Genomic DNA, 15,771 nt, shown 5'->3' on the forward strand with positions numbered 1-15,771 from the left:
TTCGTTATGACTGTACAGCGATGATTTCGAAAATAATTCCAAAAGGGAGCACCTGTTTCCTACAGTAACAAGAAATGGCATTAGAAATTCCGGATTTACATGGACATGTTGGAAAAATGGCTGAAGCCACAGCTGAATGAATACAGGGATAATGATTGCATCTTCCAACAAGACGCCTATACAATTCATTACCAAAAGATATGCGAGGGTATCTCAATCAAAATTTATCGCAAAGGTGGGTAGAACGCATGAGACAAGATGACACGTTAATTCAGTGACCACCTTGGTCCCCAGATTTAATCCCATGCGATTTTTTTTTTTTTTGTGGAGATTTGTCTTTGTGCTTCCACTCTCCACTAATCTTCAAGCTCTTCGCAAATGTATCACCGCTGCTGGGGTCTGGTCGATCATGATATGCTAATATGCACATAGGATGAAATGGGTTATCACACAAATATCTGCCATATCTGCAAAGATCAACACATTGAGTATTTGTGAAATATGTAAAAAAATAAAATAAAAATAAAAAACTTGGTGAGTTTACCTCTATTTCAGTATAATAAAATTTGGTATCTGTCGCTTAGTTTATTGGTGGTGAATTTGTTTAATGTTTCACGGACTTATGAATAACCCTGTATAGTTGTGAACTTTTTGTTATTTCTTTTGTTTTCAGAGAGGCACACAGTTTGGAGAGCTGATGTTTTCCCTTAGTTACCTACCCACGGCCGAAAGACTCACAGTGGTCATAGTCAAGGCCAGAAACCTCAGGTTCCCACAAGGTCGGGACTCAGGGGACCCTTTCGTCAAGGTAAGTAATCATATCTGTACCTCTCACTTGTTTGTTTCTTTATATTGTGTGAATGTATGATGAAATGCATGATAAAGAATAGTTAATTTTACTTAAACATTTTACCATAAATCGTATATGACAACCAAGTAGCAAGAAATCGTAAATAACTCTTCTATCATTAATGATTAAGTTAATTCCTGTAAGAATTTGAATGCACATTCTGATATGTGACATAGAACATGCACCGATTTTCTTTTTCTTTTTTTTTTCGAAAATGCGTTCTTTTCATGATAAATATTATGTAATTTCATAATATATTTGGTTAGTTCAAATAAAAATCTGCCGAAATTTACTGTTTGCGAAAGGAATATCGGCCGGATTTCGTTTTAGAGATACTGATAACAATAGTTAGGGTCTATAGATGTTCTACTGGTATATGCGGTTGGCATACCTTTCATTGTTGCTCCGAATAAATAAACAAAAAAAGAAGAGCGAATGGTGCAAGATGGAAGCGTCCAAAACATCGAGCTGTAATTCGTTTCTTAACTAAGGGCTTACACCTACTAAAATTCATCGCAGAATGGTTGCAGTATATGGAGATACACGTCTAGGAAAATCAGCTGTAAAAGATTGCTGTTCACTTTTTCGTTCCGCCGAACATCTCTACAGGACAATCCACAACCAGCGCTCAAGGCTATCATGTCAAATTAAATTCAACATGTTAACAATGCTTTTTAATTGGTTATTTTATTTTGCTTTATCAACTGCTATGGTTATCTAGCATTTGAATGAGGGAAAGGTGTTAATGCCAGCGAAATAAGTCCGGAGTCCATCGTCGAGGGACTCTTAATGAGTTGAGGGGAAATCCTGGAAAAAACCTCAACCAGGTAACTTGTCACTGCCAAGATTTGAACTCGGGCCGGCTCATTTCATGGTCAGGCATGCTAACCGTTACTCCACAGAGGTAGACGTTGACGATCTTGCCCGAAAGAATAGGAGAATAACTATACGCGAACTTAGTTTATTGCTGAATATCAGTCATAGAAATAATCACAAAAATCTCCACGAATATCTGCAGTATCGTAAAGTTTTGCGCAGAGTAGAAAGCCGAATCTTCAGACGATGTTAGGCGGAAGGAGATGAGTTCTTATATCGTATTGAGTACTATTGCCACCATTTTCAGCGATACTCTCGTCGGTCTAGCATTGTATGGAAGCACACTATATCTCCTCGCTCTAAAAGCTTAACTTGCAAAGAAATGCAAAGAAAATCATGTTATCGTTTTTTTTTTTTGTAATTGAGGTCCATTGCTAATAGAATTTCTGAAGCGTGGATAAATGATCAATGCTCAGCGCTATACAGACACTCTCGGGCATCATCTTAAATAAATTGTGAAGAATAAACGCCGAGACCGTTTTATAAGAAGAATTAATTTAGTCCATGACAATGCTTGAGCTCATACTGCCAGGTCAACAAGGAAAGAGTTGCAAAGGTTTCGTTTGGAAATACTACCACACGCTCCTTACAGCTCAGACTTTTCATGCGATTTAAATATTTTTGGAGATTTAAAAAAAGGCCTGAATGGAACCACATTTCAATCGGACGAAGCGGTGCAAAATACTGTTAAAGTTAAACACTGGTTCACCACAAGGTCACAGGAATTCTATAAAGCAGTATCCGTCACCTGGTCTTGCAGTGAGATACTGTAAATATGTTAACAACTGTGGAGAGTATTAAATAGTAAAAAGCTTAATTTCTTTCTATCTATTAGCCATTTTCGGTTATTCATGTTAACGATTTAAGGATACTGAGTAGTGCTGTAAACTGTATTATTGCGTATAAATATGAATATATAACATAATTTTCCCTCTGTTTCTATCAAACACAGATTAATATCTTTGCACTGTGTCATAAACAAATGTTGGTGAGTTGTGAGCTAGCCACAGAAACAAATTATCTGTATTTGTTTTAATACGGGAATAGCAGAAAAAAAGAACATTGAAAAAAATATTGTTCTAAATTCAGGAACCATTTACTCAGAAACTACTTAAGATAAAGGGCTTAAATTTTGTACGATAATGTAAACTATATACATAGTTATTCAAAACAAAAGGACTACTATTTTAAAATATTTAATTCAAGTAATGAAAATGTGGAGAGTGTAGGAAGCCATGATAAAAATTTAAACTTTACTTGGTTATTTAACGACACTGTATCAACTACTGTCTTATTTGGCATCAATGGATTTGGTCATAGCGAGATATTATTTGGCGAGATGAGGTCGAGGATTCGCCTTACCGTTGGGGAAAACCTCGGAAAAAATCCAACTAAGTAATCAGTCCAAGCGAGAATCAAACCCACGCCCGAGAGCAACGCTGTATCAACAAGCAAATGCGCTACCGTCTGAGCTACACCGGTGGCTCTTTAAAATACGTCACTTTTGTCGGGCTTGAATCCTCGGACATCGGATCCAGTGACGACATTTTCAATAAAAACACCCATTATGTTAGATATGTAATGGATAATTCCCTTAAAGAATTGAAGAGTCACGTAAATAGTAGACCACAATAATCTCGACAAGCATGTATTTTAATTTTTATAGAATAATACAGCTTGAATTGGGAAACAATCAGGATACACATCCTACAGCAGAAAAACAGTTACGGCTGTGATACTGTCTGTATAGTTACACACATAATATTTAAAATTCTACATAATTTTCGAAACACCCTCTATAAACTATGAATAAAGAATACAGGGCTTGCATTTCAAAACTTCCCAGTCTAAATAACTAATTATTTAAATTGAATTCAATTTAAACAAAAAACACGTCAATTTAGATATTGAGGGGGAAGTCTGAAACCAGGCTTAATTGCATTTTAGATTTCACCCGCCACCTCCAACCGCAATGGCACCCGTATATTTTTATATCTAAATATGAAAGAGTATTAAATCGTTTATACACCTGAATAATTTGAAGGAAAAATTTTTCCGGGGCCGGGCATCGATCCCGGGACACTTCGCTTAACGCACGACGCTCTACCGACTGAGCTACCCCAGGAACTATACATGACACCGTCACAATTTTTCATTTTATATCCACACAACTCAAATGGGCTGACAAGACACCAGAACCCAACTTTCAGTGCACACAAATTCTGTGTGACTTAAATTGTGGCTTCCTGTTAACGTACCTCCAGTAGCGAATATATTAGGTAGTAGTTCCCTATAAAGCAGGTTTGAATAATTTTAAGGAAAAATTGTTCCGGGGCCGGGCATCGATCCCGGGACCTTTCGCTTAACGCACGACGCTCTACCGGCTGAGCTACCCCAGGAACTATAAACTGTCACAATTTTTCCTTTTATTTCCACATGTTAACAAGAAGCCACTATTTAAGTCACACAGAATTTGTGTGCACTCAAAGTTGGGTTCTGGCGTCTTGTCAGCCCATTTGAGTTGTGTGGATATAAAAGGAAAAATTGTGACGGTGTATAGTTCTTGGGGTAGCTCAGTCGGTAGAGCGTCGTGCGTTAAGCGAAGGGTCCCGGGATCGATGCCCGGCCCCGGAACAATTTTTCCTTGAAATTATTCAAACCTGCTTTACAGGGAGCTACTACCTGAAAGACAGATTTACATGTTTATACACCTCATTCATTCGTTTTCGCATCTTTTGTTTTCTATCGTCGCCTGGCAACCTGGATTGTTGTTATTGTTGAATAGGGCTGAAGAGAATAAAGCTACAAAAACTTATTGAGCATTTCATGTAGTAGTTGTGTTTGTGTATTAAATTATTTTAAAATGGTGTATACCCTTCAACAGAGAACATAAATCATTTTTATTAATTAAATTTAGAAAATTACACAAAATAAGCTGTGTTTTCGTCCTACAATCAACTGATAATAACAAAAATACAGGTTGCCAGGCGACGATAGAAAACAAAAGATGCGCAAACAAATGAATGAGGTGTATAAACAATTCAATAATCTTTCATATTTAAGTATACAAATTTATATAGGGTTGCTATTTGAAATTTAGAAGTGGGGCGGTTGGGGGCGGGGGGTGAAATCTAAAATTCAATTAAACCTGGTTTCAGACTTCCCCCTCAATATCTAAATTGACGTGTTTTTTATTTAAATTGAATTCAATTTAAATAATTAGTTATTTAGACTGGGAAGTTTTGAAATGAAAGCCCTGTACATTTTTTTAAAATAATTTATTGATCGATCAGCGCATTTAGCGCTATACAGATCATTTCTAAATATGTAAATATAATACATGACACTGAATTGAGGGCAGCCTAGATTGGGCTCCTCTATGAACAAAATAATTGTTAATAAATAATTATTTACATAGGTTGCTGTGATAAGTGTCCTGTACATTTGAAATACTGTAACACAAATACTCACAAATGTCCTCGCGCGTAACGCACATGGGTTTCTCTCGCACTGGTATTAAACGTCTGATATTTACCAAGCAGCTTGCATCCCCCTGCTGAGCCCTAATTACAAACGGGAAGGGGTTTCTGTCCCTGCAAACTGTTATTTATGGGGGGCCAAAAACCCTCATCCATCACGACTTAATCGTCTAAAGGCATTTAGTCTGCCTGAGACTGCGTCTCCGCTCGTCTCGTTCCTCATCGTTTTGCCGAACAGCAATCATCTACTACACCTCGCTTTTTCTCAAGTTTCAACGTAAAAGAGGGCAAGGTAGTCGGTACTCTGACTGAATGTCCTCATCATTTTAATTTTCCATTGAAGAAGTCATTGTGGTGCCCTAAAAGTGAATTTCGAGATTTTCGCGAAAATTTGTTTTCATAATCGATGATGACTGTTTCCGTGGTGCAGTGGTCAGCATGCTGACTTCCACATGTGAAGGTTCCGAATTCGATTTCCAGGGTGTAGAAGAATTTCCTTTGAAGAAGAAAAGTTCCCTTGATGTATAGAGCCTGGAATTTTGTATGACTGCAATGGAAGCGTTCCTTGCAAAATGGGGGGTGGCTTCACTTTTCGGTGAAATTAAGGGTTTGCTTGTTTCACACGTTAAAAAATATGCTCGACATTTCAGTACACGAACGGTGTGATTCCGAGCATTTTGTACTAAGTTCCAGTGGAATTCGAGCTGAGCTTCCAATTGTTCCGTTGCAAGAAGGAGGCAGCTCCTGGAGCTATATACAGAGTGAACCGTAAGTAGTGTCATTAATTTCAGGGGGTTATTCTTTGAGATATTCAAACAAAATGTTTAATACAATTTTGCCCGTTTTTGCTTCCTTTTTTAGGTAACAATTATTTTATATGAAACATATCAGAGTGTATTTTGGGAAAGTCATTGATTTAATTCCCAATATGCTCAGTCAATTTAAGAGAGCAGTGTATTATGACAATAAATTATTGAAAAGATTTTAGTTTTGTCCTTTAAATGTGCAGAAATTTGATCCGAACAAATGTAACATTCCGTTCTGCAAAGAATTTTACAATGTTATATTTAATCATATGTGATCAATAGAGCCCGGATGTTTAGACATTTATAACAGTTAAAATTGGCAGGCAAAAAAGGCAATAAAGTGTAAAAAAAGGCACAATAATATTTGAAAAAGGCATTATAAATTTAAAAAAGGCATAATATATTTTAGCAATACATTTAAATTATATCAACAGAACTCACATATTTACACATGTTGACTTATAAAATACTTTTCTTTCGTGATTAACTGTCTTTTCACAAACCTTACATAACAAAACTGTTTTACCGGTTGAAAATACATGGATACCAAATTCACTAACGTAAGCATAAAGTTTACTTTTCTGTAGTCTACTGAATTTAGGCATTCTAGCCGACACATCTTATACCTTCTGTCACGCTACAATAACTGACTGTTCCTCACTCAAATTTCTTTCTCCTAAAATAAAAAACACGTGTAGCACAAAATTGTAACAGTAAGATTTGAAAATATGAAAGCAAACAATTGTAGGTACTACGTGACAACTTCTATGAGAACGAGCTTAGTATATAAATTATAAAGCTGATTGTTAGTACCGTGAAGACAATGACATTATATTAATTGTAACTATGGATTGTCGATCAGTATTCATATTACACCAATAGTATTAAAGCACAATTATTAGCAGATTAAGTACCAAAATAAATTACTTCTATTTACTATTGTTAGTAAAGTTAGTCACTGTTTCAAATATTTAAATTTATTACATTACAATTAATTAGAAAATTGCAAATAAACAAGAAATATTGCTTTAAAATGACAAACGAAGCATTTATTAGTAAGAAACACCTTAAAAAGACAAAATAGGCCAAATAAAAATTGGCCCTACCACTACTTTGATTTACTCCAAATCACATTTGAAGAGTTCAGAACCATAGTGGGCCAAGCGCAATTTACTAAAACCGTAGAAAATAAGGGTTAAAATGAAGTTATTACCATAACTCAATGGAAACATGTAGCAAGTAATATAAAGTATACACATTAAAACCAAATTATATGTCTATCTTCATTAAATTATGGCATTCACTTAACTTTAACCCTTCCCTTCTCCGTTTTTAATAAATGGCTCTTGGCCCACTAGGGCTCTGAATTTTTCATTTATATCTATGCAAGTAATGATTTACTTCCACCTTGTAAAAAAAGGCATTTTGCCAAACATCCGGGCTCTAGTGATCAGACACTTTTTGAGCACTGACAAAGTGAAATGTAATCCCTGTGGTGGCTGAGTGATTTATATCTTCGCCCTGTCACGCAGGTAGTTCGGATTTAACTCACTGCAAAATCCATTGCAACACTTGTTACGAACAAAGTTGCTGATGTGGTTTCTCTCGGTGTTCTGCCGTTTCTCCACGCTAGGCATCAACATCATTCTATCCTATCTTCATTCCATTTCCCGACCGCCTACTCACAGAGGGGGCTGTTGTAGGGACGAGTGGGATTACCTGCTCGGATATTATGCGAGCCTTAGTGTAATCAGCCGGTGTGGTTTGGGAAATGCTCCTAGCTGGGAATTAGCGCAAATGTAACCTCCCATGAACGTAGCGCTAGTGTTCAATGATCTTGAGGATAAATCAAGTGAAATATAAATGTATGAAGCATTCCAAATTATCGCCATAGAAAGTGGATTTGTGAGTCAAAATCTGGACTGCTCATTTACTTTTTAAATTTATACATTAATTTGAGACAAGCGGCCGGTCACCAACCTTCGTCACATTTTGCTTCAATGCCAACTTAGCTGCAGTCAATTTTATAATCGTTCGTGAAAATAATCAACGACCCGTCACTCCCGACAACTCTTTAGTTAATGTATAGAATATTTCAGAAGGTCATACATCTTTTATAGGAGCAAATGTTACGGTACACGTCCGCAGAATTAGCTCTGTGCTAGCGTGTCTGCTTCCAGACTAGTCGGTCGGGTTCGATTCCCGGCGGAGTCAGAAAGTTTCACGTAAAATTTCTACCTCGGGACTAGGAGAGATGGCGGTGCCCAACAACTTCTAATGTAATCACTAGATTGTGCACCAATATGCCTGGCTTAAATCCCAAATCTCTCCGCAGTACACATGAAGAGAAGGCATATATCACTGTTGATAGTGATTCGTCTGTCGGATGGGGACGTTGAGCATGGCGGTCCCTTTGGTGCTATTCGACAGTAGTAGGCTATGTGCCGGCACAGGGTTTCCCCTTCTCCCTTCCTCACCTTCATCATCATCCTCACTCATTCCATACACTACGCTTACACGAACACTTAACATAACCCTAGTACACGACATAGGCATATCTCTTCACAGATACACATCACGCATAACGTGGTCCGCCGAAGTGGTGTGCAATTTAAAATGGGTCACAGTCCTGCCATCTATCCGTAGTATGCGGAACCCGAATCACGCAAAGTGAAGTGGGTAGGCATTAGACACACACATGTTACGGTATATAAGAATCCTGTTTGTAATTCATTCTACATATTATACCGTTTATACTACACTCATCATAAGCATCTGTTGCAAACAATTGCACCATTTTTGGTATTAATACTGTGAAAATGAACATTATCGAAAATACTTAGAAAATAATTTCTTCTGTTGTACCACTGTATTTTATTTAACTTAATGAGAGCAGTTTTATAGTTTTTTGCTGTCTTGAAATAGATTTCACTTAAGTGATATCACAAAGTCACCAGGAAACACAAAATATTAGTCAAAAACTTTTGTCGTGGTGCAGATTTTGTGTTCATTTAAGGTCTTCTTCATGACACGAAATCACGGCGAGACAAAACGCAACTACAGAAATTCTCCGCGTCTCTTTTCTTAGTTACATACAGTATGTGACGAGATCGGTGCCTCAGTTACTCAGAACTGCGTATGGGCTTCATTTCGACAGTTCTCGAGGCGACCTAGATCAGAGATGGACTCCGCACGTAACGTATACCAGATTCGAAGTTAGACTGACCCTGTGATTAAAATATATGGTTAATCATATCCCTTTTTTTTAGTGCCGTCGGTTTAACGCGAGCCAATAAATCACGTAAACGACTGATACTTTTGCCTAACAAATGTTATTGGCTATTCCTAGAGAATCAAAGAGGCTCTCGGATTCCCCAACCTCCCTTCGTCCATAAGATCAATACCTTGGTGGGAATATCTTCCGATTCCAATCCCACCTTCCACGTGATAAGAGCTTTCCTATTGTAATGACGCTTCATTTGAGAGTAAGATTGTGGAGCGGTGCCGGAGGATCCTCTCACTCTAACCGAAGGAGTTTTGTACATTGTGGGCATACATAAGTACATATAGGCCTACAGACCGTACGCACATACATACATACATACATACATACATACATACATACATACATACATACATACATACATACATACATACATACACACATGCATACATACATACATACATACATACATACATACATACATACATACATACATACATACATACATACAAACATACATTGTTTTAGTTAGTTATTTAACGACGCTGTATCAACTACTATGTAATTTAGCGTCAATGAGATTGGTGATAGCGAGAGGATTCGCCATAGATTACCTGGCATTCACCTTACTGTTGGGGAGAACCTCGGAAAAACCCAACCAGGTAATCAGCCCAAGCGGGCTCGAACCCGCGCCCGAGCGCAACTTCAGACCGGCAGGCAAGTGCCTTAACCGACTGAGCCACGCCGGTAGCTCATGCATACATTCATTCATTCATACATACATACATACATATATATACATCCACCGCCGTGGCTCAGTCGGTTAAGACGCTTGCCTGCCGGTCTCAAGTTGCGCTCGGGCGCGGTTTCGATCCCCGCTTGGGGTGATTAACTGGTTGGGTTTTTCCGAGGTTTTCCCCAACAGTAAGGTGAATGCCAGGTAATCTATGGCGAGTCCTCGGCCTTATCTCGCCAAATACCATCTCGCTATCACCAATCTCATCGACGCTAAATAACCTCGTAGTTGATACAGCGTCGTTAAACAACCAACTAAAAATACATATATACAAACGTTTAAATGTTTAGTCAACAGTCCGAAGACTGGTTGGAAACTCATAAGTGACACCAATAAGTCATCACATATGAGGAAACTAAGCCAGGAGATAAAATGAGTTGGATGACCAGTTCCTTCTCCTTCCATTGCAGACATCGCTCATTAGTAACATAGTTCACTAATCAGATTTGAAATAATAATTGTTCTTCAAGTCACACAGATTTTGTGTGAACTCGATGTGGGTTTCTGGCGTCTTGTCAGCCCACTCGAGTTATGTGGGCATAAAGGGAAAAGCTGAGACGGTGTCGGGTGAAGTTCCTGGGTAGCTCTGTTGGTATAGCGTTGGTGAGTTCAGCCAAAAGTCCCGGGATCAATACCCGGCCCCTGAACAATTTTTCCCTTGAAATTATTCGAGCTGTTTGAATGTTGCGCACAACGAATACCAAGAAGGAAATACAAATTACTTAATTATTACATTTATTTCTTATTTGCATTGTATCAATATACTTCAACAGTTCAATGCCCTTTTCCGCTCTCTTGACAACAGAAGGTTTTGCTCTTCTAAGATGGTCTTGTTCGTTTATGTGGGAAGACTACTCATAATGAGAGCAACCGCTTCGTCCCTTGTCTTTACTTTGATTTTGTACACTTCACTTTTCAGCCACCCCACAGACAAAACTCGACAAGAGTATGGTCTAGGGATCTACACTTGACAGGAAGGAGAAGTAGAAAAGTGTATATCGCATTATAAAAATCTAGCTTTCAGGTGAAGCTCCCTGTGGAGCAGACTTGAATAATTTCAAGGGAAAAATTGTTCCGGGACCGAGTAACGATCCCGAAACCTTTGGCTGAGCGCGCCAATGCTCTATCGATTGAGCTACTCAGGAACTTCACTCGACACCGTCTAAATTCTATTCTACATCGTATTATGCATAAATAATTTATGTCGGTTTAAGGTAACAAAATTATATCAGCCGAAAACGTGCATAACAATATGGGAAAATAAGAAATTTTAAAAGCAAGAACTAATTTGACTAGACAGGTAGAGATTGCGGGCTTTCCTGTTCGTGTGATCAGCAAGGCACAGGATCACTGTTGAGACTACACAGGACAGCACATGACAAGGGACATATATCCAGTTCTGTGGATGGAAGATAACTCTCCCACCCTGGGAATAGAACCACAGGAAGCGCATACGCTATGCACATAGCGAAGGGTTCCTTCATTGAGATATTATATAACATAATCTCAAAATGTGTACAACATAATAGACAGTTTAAGAAAAATTAAATTTCCATTATTAAAGCAGAAATAAAATTAGATAGAAATGTTACAATGTCACGCGACTCGAGCAAGCTATTGCACTGAACTTTATGAAGTCACAGCATACAAAACTCCAACTTTGATACAAATCAGGTACTCAAATGAAGCGAAAATGTTCGACTCTTCGCATTACATTCCTATCAATCAATTACCTGTTTGTTATTCGATGTAAAAATTTACTATGACATATTATATTCTTGATGAAAAGATACACAGGAATAATGTTACATCTAGAGTATCTTAACTAAGTGCAAACTGACAATTTTACATTTGACTTGAACGCACCATACAACACTGTCCGCGTAATTCCCTCGAGCAGGCCTGTATACGAAACTAGTTAAAGCAATTTTTATAATATTATGACAATATAATAGAATTAATGGTCGGTGCTTACCTTTCGATCTAGGTCTTGCGAATTTTGGTGTCCACGGAATAGTCACTCTTCGACGAAAGAAGTTAAATGAGATTATACGTAGTAAATTATCGGATTACGCTTTCCTGAATCCTTTCTCAGTCATTACTTTGGTCTTTTCCATTGGAATACTGAAGAATATAATCAGACATCAAGCAGAGCCTGAACCATGGCTAATTAAAACCTAGAAGGAGAAAGAAAAACATTAAAGTAATTATTATTTTCAGTACAAATCTATTTTGACTTTTACCTGTTCTACACATTTCCTTTAACTGAAAGGTATTCAATTTAATAAATAAATAAGTAAATAAATAAATAAATAAGTAAATAAATAAATAAAAAATAAATAATTATTTAAATAAATAAAAATAAATAATTAAATAAACAAACAAATAAATAAATTTATAAAACTTACCACCAGAGTTACCTGCCTAAAATGAACAAGTGTAGCTAACAAAATATAATAATAAATAAATACAAAGATAAGTAAATAAATATATTAATAAAAAGACAGACAAACAAAGAAACAAATGAACGAACAAATGAATGAACGAACGATCGAGTGAGTGCGTGAGTGAGTGAGTGAGTGAGTGAGTGAGTGAGTGAGTGAGTGAGTGAGTGAGTGAGTGAGTGAGTGAGTGAGTGAGTGAGTGAGTGAGTGAGTGAGTGAGTGAATAAATAAATACATAAATAAATAAATAAATACTCTAATGCATGTTTACTAATAGGCTATAAATTATGCTTAAATACTAACAAGCAGCAGATTTTCTAATTATTATCTTAACATGATATTATCGCTTAAAAACCATTATTTTATTACACTTTATTCTCTATACACTGAAGCGGAGTCGTTGGACTTGGCAGCCGAAAACTTTAATTCATCTGTAGATACAATCAAATGGAATTTTCGGACAGTGTATTGAACTCAAATGGAGTTTAAACGAAAATCAATTGGATTTTTGGGTGCATTTCTGAATTTAGATAGAATATTTCAATCTAAATACTGTTTCAGAAACTACTTATTTTAGGTGTTTGAAAATATGTGAATCTGAAATGAGGATCAGATATGAATTGCATGTTTGAGCTTAATAAATCAATGCACAAATCCTTTCATTTCGAACCACGTACAGAAAAATGACGTCATTCACCTGGATATTATTCATTAGATTACGTTGACAGTCAAGTGTCCAGCCGTTGCCATGGAGTTTGTACTAATTATTGAAATTCATAAACCCTTGTTTCGCCGTGAGATCCATTAATCATGTATCCCTCGTTAATTATTTTGTATTGGCTGCTATGCGACCAAGTTCCTTTCTCTATTGTTCGCCAAAGAGCCTTTGACTGCACAGCAGCACTAACGGGATGGGATGACTTTGAGTACATCAGAGGGACCACGTTAATTGATGAGGGATACAAGCAGCATATCGTAATCCGGAACAGTGTGCTTGCACCCTATCCTGAATTGCTATTAACAGTTTTTATAATCCTTAATTAGGGATTTCCTATTTGGGAATGCGATTAGTATACACTTCTACTGAACTATATTTTGGTATTCCCGCAATATGTCGACAACTCAACTACGTGTTCTAGAATCATTCCGAGCAGACAATTTTCAATCAACATTGCTCCGATCCACAACGTTTGTCAATAAAATGGGAACTAGCGTTACAATAGATATGGACCCCCGATACTTTCGATACCTCGATGCTTGTAAGTAACGAAATCGATCGATACTTTTGGAGAGGTGGAATGGAATTTAAGTGAGGGGGGCACGGATGGTCCAGCACTGCGACCTGTTGAGATCTATTGCGCTAACCCTCGATATGGAATGAGTTGCGTGCCATAGATCCCCTACGCGCACCAACCCAACCACATGACTCCCTAAAGACAGATCTCCACAGCCAACAGAAATCCATATACCATTCCTGCTTCGGCAACATCCCCTAAGGCCCCCCTGTCGGTCCGAGGCGAAACTCCTCCTCCGAGTAGGTCCGCCTCGGGCGCTCGTTGCAGAAGCCATCCAACGTCGTTTAGCTACATTCCACGGAGGCCGGTCGAGAGAGCCAGTAGTTCCAGGAGGCCGCCTGTAGAATGATCTGAAAAACCAGAAACGGGATGATGAGGAAAGAATGATGGGGAAGGTAAGGAAGTGGCGAAGATGAGTAGGGTTCCAATCGCCTGATAAAGTTACCTGATATTCATCCATAAGAGTGAGGGAAAAACCCCGAAAAAAACTTCACCCAGGCAACTCGTCCTGACCGGGAATCGAACCCGGGACCGCTGGGTTCATAGTTAGACTCGCTAACCCCCTCAGCCACAACGGTGGACTTTGGGGAGATGACTTTATGTTTTTTTAATTTTTTGAGGTTTCTTTCTTTCTCCCTTCCTTTGTTTGTTTCTGTCTTTGTTTTCCAATTCAGCGATGGATTAGGCTTCCACTATTGTATTGTATTGTAAACTTTGTAAAAAATATTTGGGGATCCCATGAAATGCCTCAAATATGGCAGTCAGATTGGAAACGAAGATGGAAGGTAGTGGGAGAATAATATTAGTTAGGAAAATTATATTTTGGAGTTCTATTGTAGAGAAAGAAGAAAATGAAATCATGAAAAGATGTTTAAAACTTCTACAAACGATTAAAACTAAGTCTAATTGGATAAAAGAATTTGAAAATAATGTAAGCAGTTTAGGACTAAATTGATTATGGTAAGAAACTGGTGGCATTAATATAAATTTGATAAGTAAAATTATAATGGAGAGGAGTAATGAGATAGCGAGACAGGAAATGTTTAGTAGTTTAAATAGTTTAAAATCATTAATAGATTACAAAGAAATGAAAATCACGTGGAGACAGAAAGAATATACAAAAGTTAACAACAGGGAAGAAAGAATGGGACTAGCGTGGTGGAGACTGGGAATTTTGAGGTTAAAAATATAAGAGGAGACATAGGAAAAGATATAATATATCCTTCATGTAATTAGAAAGAAGAAACGATACACATTCGACTATCTTTCCCAGAAAATGAAAGAATAAGAAAAATATTTTTGAGGAACCATTATTAAAACTAAATGTAGAAATAGCGTATAAGAAACTATATATAACAGCAAACGGAAGAAAATTGAGGGAACTCGGAAAATATTTGTATAAAGTAAAGAATATATAGGGAAGGGAAAACTAAAGTATAAACATACGTAGACAGTGGATGCGGGATGACTTAAGGAAAAGTGAAGTTGATTCGTATCAGAGTATAGGGCACGTGCCGCGTCGTCCGTCTTTTGTGTACCTGGCGAGTACAGCAGCGTACAAAAAGAAGGAACCCCGGTCCGTTTATAGTAACATTGCATCGCAATGTGTGCAGTTGTGTTATCCTGCTCAAGTATTTAATATGCGTCGAATATGTTGTGCTGATCCATTCATAATGCAAAACGTTAAATTCGCTCAGAGATACGAAATGCAATTAAGTACGAGAGTGACATTTTATGTATTAACGAACACAATATCGTGTGTAATGTATGTAAAATTGAAATAAAAATCAGAACAACTCAGGCTATAGAGAAACGTTGAACAGTATATAGCTCAGGAAATGCGTTGAAATGAAATCTGAGGAACCATCTACATCTACATCTACATCATCATCATCATCATCATCATCATCATCATCATCATCATCATCATTTAGCTGTGCGGGTCTAACGACACGTGCAACATGATGCTCAGTACAAATATTCCTCTAAAGAAATTGAGTGA

At 37.5% G+C, this 15,771-nt stretch overlaps 1 protein-coding gene across 2 annotated transcripts in view; it reads left to right on the forward strand.

Moving 5' to 3' along the window:
* Window positions 1-15,771, forward strand: part of LOC138696523 (synaptotagmin-12-like) — a 405,788-nt gene that overhangs the window by 166,016 nt on the left and 224,001 nt on the right. For both annotated transcript variants that reach the window (XM_069821606.1, XM_069821607.1), the window contains exon 6: window positions 674-808. In XM_069821606.1, coding sequence (XP_069677707.1) covers window positions 674-808 — 135 coding nt within the window. The remainder of the gene's footprint in view (window positions 1-673; window positions 809-15,771) is intronic.

The sequence above is a fragment of the Periplaneta americana genome, chromosome 3 (genome assembly GCF_040183065.1).
Source record: "Periplaneta americana isolate PAMFEO1 chromosome 3, P.americana_PAMFEO1_priV1, whole genome shotgun sequence".
Classification (NCBI taxonomy): Eukaryota; Metazoa; Arthropoda; class Insecta; order Blattodea; family Blattidae; genus Periplaneta; species Periplaneta americana.